Source organism: Larus michahellis, chromosome 22, assembly GCF_964199755.1.
Source record: "Larus michahellis chromosome 22, bLarMic1.1, whole genome shotgun sequence".
NCBI classification, from domain to species: domain Eukaryota; kingdom Metazoa; phylum Chordata; class Aves; order Charadriiformes; family Laridae; genus Larus; species Larus michahellis.
The window spans coordinates 4,102,121-4,116,153 of NC_133917.1; the positions used below are offsets into that span (position 1 = coordinate 4,102,121).

Consider the following 14,033-nt stretch of genomic DNA (forward strand, 5'->3'; position numbering starts at 1 on the left):
CTCAGCAGCAGGCTGTCCAATAGTTGTGGGGGTTTTTTCTTTCTTTTTTTTTTTTTTTTTTATTTTCCTCCTTCTTCTGTGTCTTTTTTTTTTTTTTTTTTTTTATTAGGGTTATTTTTTTGTCTCCGCTCCTTCCAATCAGGGGAGAATTTCTCCAAGCGAAAGGCAAAGATTTTTTGGAAGGGGGGGAAAGCGCCTGGCGGCGCGCACAGGGCAGGGGAGGGACGCGGCTGGGGCTGAGCACACACAGCCCTCGCAGGCAGCGGGGCGAGCAGGGGAAGCATTTAGCTCCGAAAAGGTGTCAGAAGTCAACTGGGCAGGACAGTGCCCAGACAAAAGCTTCATTTTCTGCAACCTCCTAATTTGCGACTCGATTTCCCTTTTTTTTTATTATTTTTTTTTTGTTTTTCATTATTATTTTTTTTTCTCCGCCAGGGAAAAAAAAATAATTAAATATAAATATATCTATAAAAAAAATACTCATGCAGCTTGCGGACTGCCGGTGTTAGTTTTGCTCCGTGCAATTAAGTTCCTTTCCCCTGCAGATTCAAAAGGGGAGGTGAGAGGAAAAGATATTATTAGTCTGCCTGGAAGGGATGTGGTAGTTCACCATCATTTCAGAAGAGGTAATCTCCCATTAAACAAGTACCGAAGCTTTTGTGGAGGGATAGGAGCGTGCAGAAAAGCTGCGAGATAACCTTGTAGCTGCTGAATTCAATAGCGAGGCGTGTTTTAATTCCAGTCTGGATATTTGCTTGGAGACACTGCTGCTGAAAAGAAGAATATTTCAGGATATTGCTTTATTTGCCCTGCACTCTGAGTGGACTTTATTCACGTAACTTTGCATTCGTCCATGGGGATGGTTTCACGTCGAGATAAGCGTGAAAGGACAATATTTTATGGGGGTTCCCATCGTGTTAAATTTTATGGGGGTTCACATCGTGTTACGGGATTCTGCAGCAGAGAAAACGCTGTTTTAAGCCGTGTCTTTAGGCTTAAGCCGTGTCTTTACTTCGCTTTAAGGTGAAGTGTCTCCATCTCTGCTTTGTACTGCTTAATTCTCAGGGAGCAGCAGCCCCCGAATGAAAGGGGGTTGTATTACAAGCGCTATCTTTATGGTTTTATTTTTTAATTTTTATTTATTTATTTATTTTATTTATTTAATTTAAGATCCCACGACAACATGGGGAGTGAATAATTCCGTGGGCTGCAGGTTTCCGTGCAAATCAAAGAAATCTTTGCCGGATAGGTTTGCCTTTGTGTAACACCAACATACACCATCCACGACTAATTTAGTGACCTTGCCTGCTTGCATTAAGGTTACAAAAACTGCTGCTACTTATTATAACTGCGTGGCTTTGGTAATTTCTGCTCGTTTTGCGGTTCGTCTGTGGCATACCCTGACATCTTACATTTTTTTTTGATTTTTTTTTCTTCCCCCCCTCTCTGGAAAACCTCCCTACTGACTCTGCTTTTCAGTGCTTCTCTCCCTCTGCATGCTCAGTCCTTCCTTTCTCTCTCCCTCCTTCTCTCTCTGCCTCTTTTCCCTTTCTCCCTTCTGCATATACGCCTGCAGACAACCCTTCTTTTGTAAGGATTCTCTTTAAAATATTCCAGCAAAGTAGAAAAGCCAAGCTGCTTTTTCCCCTCCACACAGTCACAGCCCACTATATTAGCAGCCCTGCGGAGCAAGTATTTTTAAAATGGGAATAGATAAAAGAATGATGAGTATATATAGATATAGATATATTATTTTTTTTTTTTTGCTCGCGAACATAAAAATAACCGTCATTGGAGACTGGTGATTGACAGATAAATTGCTCTCGATAAAGGCCAAAGAAGACATTCTGCTCCTGCAGGAATATTTCCCTTTAAGGGCTCACATAAAGCAGGGGACTTAAAACGGAATGAGGAATAAATTCTGTGGGGGAGCAGCGAGTCGAGGACTTTTCTCTTCGAATTTGGAAAATCCGGGCTCCCTTGACAAACACCCCCCGTCGTATTTTTATTTTAAAGCCTTCCCTATTTTTCGAGAGGGAAACCCTCTTTCTACCAGCAGCGAGGGCAACCTTCTGCATGAATATTTATTTTATTTTATTTTATTTTCTACTTTTATTTTATTTTATTTTATTTTCCTGTGAATTAAGGTGCAGGATTTTATCCTGGCTCAGCTGAGGGGGTAAGTTTGGAGGGGCCGGGGGGGGGGTGTCTCCTGGCAGCATCACTCCTTCTTGACTTTTTATCCCTGAATCTGCCTTAACCTCTTTTCCCCTCCTGCTCGCATTTCCCATGCAACTTACTGGAGGGGGGGGGTGTGGGGTGGTGGGGGGAATAATAATAAATAATAATAATTGAAGAGGTTTCTGCCGTGCCCGTCCGTGGGACTTGCCTGTCACTGGTGAATGCTGCATCACTGGAGACCCCCTGCCCCCCCCCTTGCCTGCCTTTCCCATGCAGGAACCCCCATCCCTTCCTGAGCCCACACTTTTTCTTCTCCTTGCAAATTTTGACCGTTTCCTCTCTAAGTCCCCCCCACCAGCCCTAGAAAACCCGAGGTGATGGAGAGCCCTGGAGAGCCCAGACCATCCACATTTTTGAGGGGTTCGGTTTCTAAAAAAATAAAAAAAAAAAAATAAAAATCATGAGAGGCTATTTTTGGTTAGGTATCTCAATTTATTATTTTTTTTCATCCAGAAAAATCGCCTTACTCCCTTCTTTCAGACTCCAATGGGCGTGAGCTATTTACCTACCTGTCTTTCCTTACAAAGGAAAGGTTATTCTCTCAAAATGCAGGCGGGCTATCAACCGATTTTTTAACGCTCCCAACTTCTTCAATCGATTTGGTGCAAAAAGAAAAGTTTCCAGGCGTTAACCAAAAAAAAAAAAAAAAAAAAAAGAAAAAAATAAGAACAAGCATGTGCCCAACACACATTGTTGCTTCCTCCTGATACGCGAAAGCTCTCTCATCCTCAGCTACAGAGCTGAAACTCAGTCCTACGCTTTTATTTAATGAACGACACATTTATGAACAATCAAATGATCCTCGTAAAAATTTTATTGAAGGACATAAAAACATCCACGACTACTTGCCGAATAATGCAGCCTTTCACTGCAAAAAAAGCTTAGTCTTTCCTTTTTTTTTTTTTTTTTTTTTTTTTCCGGTGGGGGGGGTATTATTATTTCCCCCTCCTCTCTGCAAAGATGCTCCTTATACTATATATATATATAGTATTATTTTTTTTACCCTTCCTGAAGACACTTATTTCTTAAAGCAGGACTAGATGTGCCTGTGCCCCACAGATCTCCCAGCTGCTGAGCAGCCTGAGGAGGAGACAGCGCTGCAGAAGATGACAAAAGCCCCCTTTGCTTTTAGGTTCAAAGCTTCCCCCCCCCTCCCAGACACCCCCCCCCCCATTAGCTCCTTTCTCCAAGTGGGGAGCCCACCTCCACCGCGCTTCTCCCCTTCCCACCCATATTCCATTTAATGTATCCATTAGAGGCTGGAAGCTGCAGAAGCAAAGGACAGAGACAAATTACGTCAAGAAATAGTTCCTGGACTACCTTCCACAATTACCTTCCACCTTCCCCAGCACCAGGGCAAATCCTTCCCCCCCCCTCCACCCTTCCACTTCCCCCCCCGCCCCCCCATCCAACCCCCGGGTAAGAGCATCCCCCCGGCTGAAGGACCGGCCGAGCCTCCCTCCTCCCCATCTCCGCCCCATTTCCATCCGTTTTGGGAAAAGCCGGGTTGCGTTATTAAAAAAAAAAAAAAAAGAAAAAAAAAAAAAGGAGAGAGAGAGAGAGAGGGAAAAAAAAAAAAGACCTGCGGATTGATCCACGCTATATTTTTGGGTAAATACAATCACGTGAGGGCGGGCAGCCAATGGCACACTGGGAAAGGCTGAAAAAATAATTACCTGCCCTGATTGTTCTATGAGAAGATAAAAAGTACACATACAGTTCATACAATAATCTTATGAATGTAAAAGAGGGGGGAACCATGTCGGCTTCTGGCCCCATAAGCAACTACTATGTTGACTCCTTGATAAGCCACGAGAACGAAGAGCTCTTGGCCTCCAGGTTCCCCAGCTCTGCCTCCCACCCGGCTGCTGCCCGACCGTCAGGATTAGTCCCGGACTGTGCCGACTTTCCGTCCTGCAGTTTCGCCCCAAAACCGGCCGTTTTCACCACCTCCTGGGCTCCCGTCCACTCCCAGTCCTCGGTGGGCTACCACCCCTACGCCCCCCAGGCGCCCGTGGGGGCCGAGCCCAGGTACATGCGGACTTGGCTGGAGCCCCTCGCCGGGGCCGTCTCCTTCCCGGCCTTCGCCCCCGGTGCTCGCCCCTACGGCCTGAAGCCCGACGCCTTCCCCGGGCGCCGGGGGGAGTGCGGCCCCGCCGACGGCCGCGGCTACGCGGACTACATGTACGCGGCTCCCGGGGAGCTGAGAGACAGAGCAGCGCAGACAATTCCTTCCCCGGAGTCCGAAGCCATCGCTTCCAGCAAACACAAAGAAGAAAAGCACGAATTAGACCCTAGTAAGTCGAAGTCATTCTTGTTTACGACCGGGGAGGCATTACGGCTTCCAGGACCCTACTCAATAAAATGAAATTACCTTAGAGAGAGCCCGACCCTAAAACTCCAGATACGCAGGAAGATCTGGGGGTTTGAGCGAGTCCGCCTCGCAGAGCCGGAGAGCGAATATCTCTACTTTGTTTGGGGCTCTTTAGTCTTTTTTTCCCCCTTTCCCCCCCCCCCCCTTTTTTTTTTTTTGCAAGGAGGGTCGGAGTGGGGGGGCTGTTGGCTTCTTTGATCAAATATTCATCACCTTCCACCGGGGGGAATTAAAAAAAAAAAATATAAATAAATAGAGAAGGAGAGTGCGTGTGTGAGAGGGAGCGAGAGGGGGGTAGGCAGAGGGAGAAGCCTCTTCGCTTTCAAATATTTCCACTTTCAAAGAACAAGGAAGAGTTGTAGCTGGCTGGAAGTGAGCGTATTGATGTGGGGTGGTTTTTTTTGGGGGGGGAGAGGAGAAGGGAATATCTCTGGCTAAATGCAGAGGTGTCTCTTTATCTATTTTAAAAATCAATAAAAGCTCCACCGGTGCAATTATTCATAAAATGCTCCAACACGTGGGAATAAATGAAAAGGTGGGTGCCCTGGGCGGGGGTGGGGGTGTGTGTGTAGGGGGGAAGTAAGAAGGAAAATTGGGATTGTAAAGGCAAAACTCAGTGTGTGGAGGCAGCTGAGGGCAAAAGGCAGCGAGCGCAGGACATTGGACCATACACTTGAAGAAGAAACATCTTCTGCAGCCCAAGTGAGGAGGGGGGAACTCGGGGGGGGGGAAAAAAAAAAAAAAACAAAAAACCAAGCCAAAACAACCCAACCCAGCCATCAGGAAACCTTGAACATTGTAGTGGCAGAGAGTCAGGTAACGGCCATCATCATCTTCACCTCCAGCCCAGAGGGGACCAGCTCTGCGGAGGGGACCAGCTCCTGGGGGGTGCAGGCAGGAGGGCGGCTCAGCTGCCGGCGTTATATCAAAACCCCCCCAAAAAACCACCCCAAACCCCCAACCCCCTCCTCGCCAAACCCTCCCGGAGAGGAGCCGAGGATGACGCGGGGGGCACCCGCCGGGGGGACCGCACGCCCCCGCAGCATCTCGGCCATGCCCGGGACCCCCACCCCCATCCCCCCCCCCGCCCCCGGCCTAAGGTTTGGGGTGATCTGCGAGCGATAAAACGGGGTGTCAGCAGCTGGGAGCACCCTGGTGCCTCGGTATCTGGCTCTCGATCTGGGAAGGCGCTCACACCTCTATTTATGACAGGCGGGCTGGTGCCAGGCACCCTCGTGATAAAAATAAAGTCGAAGGAATCAGGGGGCGAAAAGTCTCCTTTTTGCTGGCAGGCAGCTGCCTAAAAAACGGGCAGGGGTTGGGGGGGGGGGGGAAAACCCCTCTCTCCCCTCCTTGGGTTTTCCCCCCCTGACCCAGCGGGGATGGGGCAGCAAGCGTGGAAGGTCCACGCAAGGAGTTGGAGGAGGAAGGGGGGGGGGGGATAAAGGGGGGGGAAAAAAAAAAAAAGCCATTTCTGGGAGCCAGTGGGACATCTCGCGTGTCATCCTTAAGATATTAAAAAAACAAACTCGGCTTTCCAGGTCTGGGAAAGCTTCTAGGGAAAAGTATTGGAGAGCTGAGGTTGTAAAAAGAGTTTATGGGCCTATGAAATGGTGGGAATTTTGACTTTTTATGACTATGTTCTTAGATTACTGCTAGTAGCAGTCATGTGGATAATTATTATTTTAAACCCATTGCTACAGTTTTATTTACTGAAACTTTTATGTGAGAACAGCAGCAAAAGAGAAGGAAATGACCCCTCCAAAATAAACAGATTAAACTCTTCTGAAGGTCACTTAAAATATTTAGGTAAGATCTGCTAATTAAACAGGTTTCTTTCTATAGATACAGCAGGGCGTGGAGGGGGGGGAGGGAAGAAAGGCCAGCTGTATACATTGATTTTTTTTTTTCCCCCACCAAAAATATAAAAAAAAAAATCTTCTTTCTCAGACAATCCCGTCGCAAATTGGATTCATGCGCGCTCCACGAGGAAGAAAAGATGTCCTTACACAAAGTATCAGACCCTGGAACTGGAAAAAGAGTTTTTATTCAATATGTACCTTACACGGGACCGGAGGTACGAAGTAGCCAGAGTCCTTAATCTCACTGAACGCCAAGTCAAAATCTGGTTTCAGAACAGGCGAATGAAAATGAAGAAAATGAATAAAGAAAAAACCGATAAAGAACAGCAATAAAGTTGGCAAAGTCCAGTCAATGAGAAACGAGGGTGGAGAGAAAAAAAAAAAAAAAAAAAAAAGAGAAAGAAAAAAAGAAAGAAAGAAAGAAAAAAAAAAAGAGGCTGTTTTTGGGGGTTGAAATGTTTCTGACTTTGAATGTGCGGATGAATGTTTAGCATTATAGGCAAACACAGCAAGCGTTTTGGGACACGAGTCTTTTCTAAAATGCAACTAAATAAAAGAAAGATGTTTGGGGGGTTTGTTTTCTCTTCCTGTCTTCTTCCTTGTTTTGTCCTCCTCAGAAAACAAACACAAGAAGTACTTGAATTTTTATTATTTTTTTTTTTTAGTATTTTATTTCATAAATTAAACTTATCCAGTATTTTTATTTTTTAATTCCGCGAGCTCGTGAGTGAATATTTTGTACAAAAGAGAGGAAAAAGAGAAAAAAAAAAAAAAAAAAGACTGAAGGGAATTATGGCTCAATGATGTTCTGTCATGGTGTTGAACGTTTCTGCTGTACTTATTTGTGTATTTTATTCTCGTCTCAGAACCGTTCTGTAATATTGTTATGTTCGCTATTGTAGAGCAGCTCTATGTAAATATACCTAACGTCACGGGAAAAGCAAAAAAAAAAAAAAAAAAAAAAAAGAATCAGTATGTAGGTGTCTTTTTATTGAAAGCCCTTTGGGAAGGAGCAGCCCCGGGGCTTGGCCGGGCGGTGCCGGTGCCGGTGCCTCGGCGGGGCGAACCCGAGCATCCCCCGCAGCCGGAGGAGAAGCGGAGATTTCTGCTTCCTTCCCCAGCACTTTTCTATTTCAAAGTACCATAATAAAAAGGCGCTGAGGTAAGGGTTATATGTGCCATCAATTTTTAGATTGGGATAATTAATTGTACTAATTTATGACCCCGGGCAATCGAAGGATATGTAAAAAGGCTAAATATGGATGCTGGGAATAGAGGAGCTGGCAAAGGCATCCGCTCTCTGCCATCCACTCCTGCCTTATCGATGGGTTGCCAAAACTTGGAGGGTTGCTGGAAATGCTGCTTCTCGCAAGACAGCCCAGGAGAAAAGGGGGGGGGGGGGAAATAGATAAAATAAATAAATGTGTGGGGTGGAGAAAGGATGGGGGGGGGGGAAGAAAGAGTAGGGGAATAAAGAGATAAAATGTGCGGTGGCGATGCGGCAGCCTGAAAATTTTCGTGGAAAAAAATATAAAAATAAAGCCAGACCCCCCCCCCCTCCCTTGGCCCTGGGAAGATTGAAGGGGAAGAAAAAAAAAAGGGGGGGGGGGGAGGAAAGGGTTGTTGGCTGCGGAAAGGTCAACCCCCCCCCCCCATCCGTCCTGCCAGGGGCTGGTGCTGCAGTGGCTTGTGCGGAGGCGAGAAATGCGCTGCCCACAGCGCAGGGAGCCGGGATTTATCAATGGCTCCTTCTCTGGGCGCTTTCCAGGCTGCTGAATGAGAAACAAGAGGCAGGAGATTGTATAAAAAATGAGCAGCGAGGGATGTTTAATCATAAAAACTTGTTATAGGTCCCTTTCTTTAATGAAATGAGTGGAGCAGCGTTTTAATCTTTCTAATCAAAACCAGATCAGGCGAGCGAGATACGTTTGTCGCCCTCGTCCCAGTTCCTCCGAAATAAAAAAATCTGGAAGCGATTACTTCTGCTGATCTCATAAAATATTGCTCTTTAATATTTCTTGCTGAAGCATTTGGAGGTTTCTTTTCCTTCCCCTGATTTGTGTCCTCGCTTTTAAAGCGGGGTCTATTTTTGTCACCGGAGGGGGACAGGCGCACCGCGGTCTATCAGCGGAGACATCCCTGGTGCAGGGGAAGCTAAAAAGCCCTTTTACAATCCCAGTTTTGTGCTAGGTCTGTTTGGAAAAAAAAAAAACCTTAACGAGCGCAATGAAATGGTCAGGTTAGAAAACATTTTAGCAGAGCGAAAGATTTATGGACCAAGAGAAAAAAAAAAAAAAAGAAGAGGAAGAAGGGGGAAATCTTTCTACCTAAGTCATGTCATCTTTATTTTTTTTATTATTATTAGTAGTAGTATTATTATTATTTTCCCTCCCGTCTGCTTCTCTCCCTCCGTTCATCCCGCCTCAGATAAAGGATAAAATCCTGCAGGGTTCGGGAAGCGGCTCGCCCGCGTCCTCTTCGCGAGGGGGGAGAAATCATCCCCGTTTTATCATTATTAATTAAGAGGTGGTGGTGGTGGGGAAATATAATAAAATAAAAATGCCGATCATCATTTGGACAGGACTTTGGAGGCAGTTTCGGACCCGGCTCTCTGGAGGGGCTTGTCAGGAGCGTTTAGCGATGTTGAAAAGCCATGATCTATGGAAGTTCATTTTGGCCCCCCTTTCATTCAAGCGGATCTCATTTCCAGTGCGACCACAGCCTGCTCCCTCCCCCTGCCCCCCCCTCCCTTTCCCTCCCTCCCCGGACCCCCCTCTTCCCTCCCCAGCCCTTTCCCCCCCCCTCCCCAGGCCCTCTCCCTCCCTGTCACCCCCCCGACTCCGGCCAGACCCCCCCTCCAGCCGGCGGGCAGCGCAGGAGATGCCCCTTTGTCTCCACCGAGCTGCTGGTTGGGGTTTTCTTTTGTTGGTGGTGGGTTGGGTTGGGTTAAAATCCTGCCGCAGTTTTAGTTCATGTGCAAGGCCCCCGGTATCCTCAACCTCCCCCCCCCCCCGCCTTGTCCCCCGGTGAAGGGTTACACCAGTTATAAAATGCCATTTGGCCCTGCTGGGAGGCTGCGCTGGTGCGGCTCAGCCATTGAATTTCTCCTCCACAGCAGCCAGCGGAGAGGGGAAAAAAAAAAAAAAAAAAAAAAAAAGGAAAGAGAAAAAAAAAAGAAAAACCCACCCCAGTGCGGCTCAAAATAAATAATAATAATTTTTAAAAAGAAGAAGGAAAAAAAATAATAATAATAATGCGGCTTGCACCCGGCAGCACGCCCTGTGGCCAGCCTTTCCCCGGATTAATGTATCAAAATGCTCCAATTTCGGCATTCTTTGACATATGGCGCGTGTGTGCAGCCGCATACTGATACAGCTATTGTGTGCCGGCGGTGGTGAACATGCACATGTCTTTCTGCCCGGGGAGAGATGCGCTTGTAGCTCTCGGAGAGAGAAAAAAAAATAATATAATAAATATATATATATATAGGCGTGTATATAAGGTTTGGGTTTTACTCCTTTTTTTTTTTTTTTTCTTTTGGGTCGGGTGCGTGTGTGGTGTGTGTGTGCCGGGTTTCAAATCTGCCCTTTTGTAAGGCACACAAAACCGACAGGACCCTCCAGCTGTCCATAGGTACATTTCCGCAGCCAAAAAAATGCCACTTTTACAACTCTGTTTGTCTCCCTGCTATGCGGGGCTGAATAGGAGCGAACAAAACAGGACCCTAGATCTGGCTAGACGTCTGGCTTTAATTGCTTTATGGTTTAAATAAGGTGGGTGCTCTTCCCTTTGAAACCGGATTATTGGAATGTTTTGTCTACAAGCTACAAACAACAGACCCCCCTCGGACGAGGGGAGGTTTAAAAAAAAAAAAAAAAAAAAAAAAAAAAGAAGAAAATCAAACCCCAACTCTCCAAGCCAAAACTGATAAAAGAGGGGAGGTGGGGAAGGAAGGGGTGGGTGGGGGGGTGGGGGGTGGCACATCTGGTGGGTTTGTTTGGTCCTGCGTGCGTGTGCTGCTTTATTTTTGTTATTTTCATGGGTGAGAAAAAGGGAAAACGGGGGGAAAAAAATAAAGGAAGGGGAGTGGGAGGGGGGAGAATGACGGCTTTTTAAAAAAAATCCTGAGTGTTTCCATAGGGGTGGCTGCTGGAGCGTCGCCTCGCCCCCCCGCCCTCCCCGCGAGGGGATACGGGTAAGGGATTATCGGTTATAACGCACCGCCCGGTAACCCGCGGGGGCCGGCGGGGCTCCCCCACCCCCCCCACCCCCCGCAACCCCGCGGCGCTGCGCCCCGCCGCGGCCGCGAGATGGCGCTGTTGCCCAATGTTAGCGCGGGGCTACGCGCGGCGGGGAGCGCCCCGCGCCCGCGGCTCCCCCGCGCCCGCGGAACCGGCTCCGCGCCCGGGGACGGAAGGGGGAAGGAAAGAAGGGGAGAGCGGAGGGGGGGTCCGCGGAGCTGCCTGGCTTCATTCCCCGCCATACACACATACCCCCCGCACGGTGCTGAAAAAACCCACAAATAGCTATTTTTAATGCTTGGGTTTGGGTTTTTTTTCCGCGGGGAGCGCGGAGCGGCGCTCAGGGCTGACATCTGACGGCGCGGGGAGCGCATAAATGCATAAAAAATGCTTGCACAGAGAAATTGCCTATTTTGAAGTGGTTGTGGGCTGGTTTATTTATTTATTTTGTTTTTCCTTTCTTCCTCTTTATTTACGCACGTCACGTATCTCTCCAAAGCCTCCTCATTTTGGGGTGGGGAAGGAGGGAATGACATTTTTCAGTGAAGGTCAGGGCAAAGGGAGAAAAGGAGGGGGGGGGCGGATAAAATAAACTCCGGGGGGGTTACAATGAAACACCTAAAAGTACAATACAGCCAGACCGATAAAGCTCCATTTAAGCGCACGCACCCGCAAAATACATCACCACCACCAGCCCCCCCCCGCCATCCCCACACCTAAACACGGCCAAAACAGTAAAGACAAAGAGCAGCACTTTCCCCAGACAGTAAATATCAAGATATTTTCCTTTAAAAAAGAAGCAGGCAATTGCATATGTCTGATTTCATGAAATCTGGAAGGGGGTGGTGCGGGGGGGTCCTTTTCTTTCACCGCAAACATTTCCCTCCCAGCCTAAGGTACGATCCTGAGAAACCTCGCTGCGCCTTTGCTTGCTGCATCCAGGGATAATTATTGGGAAAACGCAGCAGTTCTTCCCAATCCCAACCCCAAACTGCCTAGACCTGACAACTTTGTATATATATATATATAAAAATATAAAAAATATATATATATTTTTTTTTTTTTACACTTTAATTTGCCCGGCTGCCTTTATTGCACGGGCAGGCGCTGGGCTTTTAAAAATAGAAATGCTATTGATTAGAGGAGGAAAATGGTCACCTCGACTATTAGCTGTTAATTAAGGAGCCTCTGTCCCGAGTTGCTCTTTTCTTCTTTTTCTTTCTTTTTTTTTTTTGGGGGCGGGGGGCGTTTCTCAAGGGAAGGGGGAAACCGGGGAAGGGGGGATGAGGTGGGTGAGTTCTCCTGTAAAAATGAATATGGTCATCGTGCCGTCCTCGAGATTATTCGGGTATGAAGACTATTTCTTCACAGCAAACGCAGCTTGATTTTTAAAAATATTTTCACAATAGGCGGTGGAAAAACCACTGCTCTCCTGCACAGTTCATTGTCTGCTCAGGGGGAGGAAAACCCCACCACACGTAGCCTTTCTAAATGGAAAAAAATACACCCTCGATTTATGAAAATCTAATAAAGGTGGGCTGGGTGGCTACCGGGTCTTTTCCTCTTCTCGGGAAGGTGTCTGCAAAAAAACAAAAAAATATGTATATAAAAAAAAAAGAAAAAATACAGTTTCAACCTCGCCAGAGGTTTGAGCCACCCTATGCCTCAAAAAAAATCCAGAATGTGACCTTTTCTGGGCAGAAAAACACACCTCAAAACAGCTTGGCGAGCGCAGCTGAGATGGTCTTTTTCTCCCTCCACACTTGAAATCGGTCAGAGTCGCCCAGGTCCCTTCTGAAAATAATTAGGCTGCTTTTTTGGGGGGTGGGGGGTGTGTGTGGAAGAACATGAGGGAAAGATTTGAAGGTCTGTAGACTTTTGAGGGGAACACGGGGACTGTGACTAACACTATGTCATTTACTGGGTTTGATCATTTTTGCGGCTCTGCAGAAAACACTCATTTACGAAGTGTCGGTGTCGTGTCTCCCCCCCACACCCTCCCCGAAAAATTAACACGAATCCTGGTGATCTGAGGTGATGGGGGGGGGGGGAGGCTGTTGTTTTTAATGAGCTGAGTTCCTTCATGCAGTCGTAAAAATGAAGTGTCCGAAGTGAGAGGCTGCAGCGAGTGGTCAAAAAGTGGGGGGCGAGGGGCACAAATACCACTCGCAAGAGGAAAAGACGGGAAAAAATCGCTACGTTGAAGAGCGAAACAACAAAAAACAAGGTCGATGGTTATTTTTTTACAGGCATGCACAAAAGGGGTTACATACTTTCTGTCTCACTTTGCCTCTCTTTTCGTCCAAAGTAGCTCTCTTTAAGCCATGCTCTACTTTATTCCCTTGGAAGGACGCTTCCCTGTTATTTCCAGCCGTGGATTTTCAGTGGTTGGTTTGAAAGGAAGCAAGAGGGGAAGGGGTAAAAAAAAAAAAAAAATAATAAATAACTCCCCATAATTTTCTGCCTTTATTTTCTTTAAAGAAGGACAGCAAGAAGCAGCCAATCAATACGGAGACGCGTCCCTCGCCCGCTCGCTCCCGTTTTGCTTTTGTTTGCTTGTTTGATTCCAATCTTCCAACCACCAGCACCACAATAACAACAACACACGCACACACACCCACCCACCCCCCCAAAAAAAAAAGGCAGAAAAAAAGGGCAAAAAAAGGCAAAAAAAAAAAAAAAGAAAAAAAAAGGCAGAAATACAAAAAAATCTGTGCTCAGCGACTCCAACCACACCAGAACCCCCCTCCTCTTTCTACACCCCCCACCAGGTGGGACCAAGCCCACCCTCGCAGCACACTCCCCCCCCCCCCCAAGACCCCAACACAATGACAACACCACCACAACACCAGGGGCACCCCCACCATCCTCCCTGGCAAACGGGTGACCCCATGGGAGGGGGGGAGGGGGGCGATGCTGAGCACTGGAAGAAGCTCACCCCGAATATTTTTTTTTTTTTGGGGGGGGGGTGGGGGTCGTGGGTGGGGAGGGTGATGGGGAGGGCAAGGGGGGGGAGGGGGGGCTGCTTGGGCTCCCTTTACCTGTTGAGGTTACCTAGGCTGACCTCCCAGCGCATGTATTTGCTGCCATCAGTGAAGAGGCTGCTGCTGGGAAAAAAAAAAAGGGGGGGGGGGGTTTGGATATTAATGCGCACCTTCACCCTCCTCCACTCATTAGGTGTGGGTGCCCCCCCTCTCCCCGTTCTCCGGAGGGTTGTGTGTGTGTGTGTGCCCCCCTCGGCATACACCACCTTTATTCTATTCTCTCCCCCCCCACATCCCAGCCCCCCCCCCCCCCCGAAAATGAAATAAAGCG

General features: G+C 47.6%; 1 protein-coding gene across 1 annotated transcript; it reads left to right on the top strand.

The window, feature by feature from the left end:
- Positions 1-3,663: 3,663 nt before the first annotated feature.
- HOXC9 (homeobox C9) lies at positions 3,664-7,854 on the top strand. The gene is made up of 2 exons (XM_074564964.1): positions 3,664-4,538; positions 6,566-7,854. The coding sequence occupies exons 1-2, from the start codon at positions 3,977-3,979 to the stop codon at positions 6,808-6,810; spliced, it is 807 nt and encodes a 268-aa protein (XP_074421065.1). The 5' UTR covers positions 3,664-3,976; the 3' UTR covers positions 6,811-7,854.
- Positions 7,855-14,033: the final 6,179 nt, after the last annotated feature.

Bases quoted from the DNA above. Each gene is read 5' to 3' on its own strand.
- HOXC9 (XM_074564964.1), top strand. From the start codon at position 3,977: ATGAATGTAAAAGAGGGGGGAACCATGTCGGCTTCTGGCCCCATAAGC. The intron at 4,539-6,565 runs GTAAGTCGAAGT...CTTCTTTCTCAG, and splicing joins AAAGCACGAATTAGACCCTA to ACAATCCCGTCGCAAATTGG.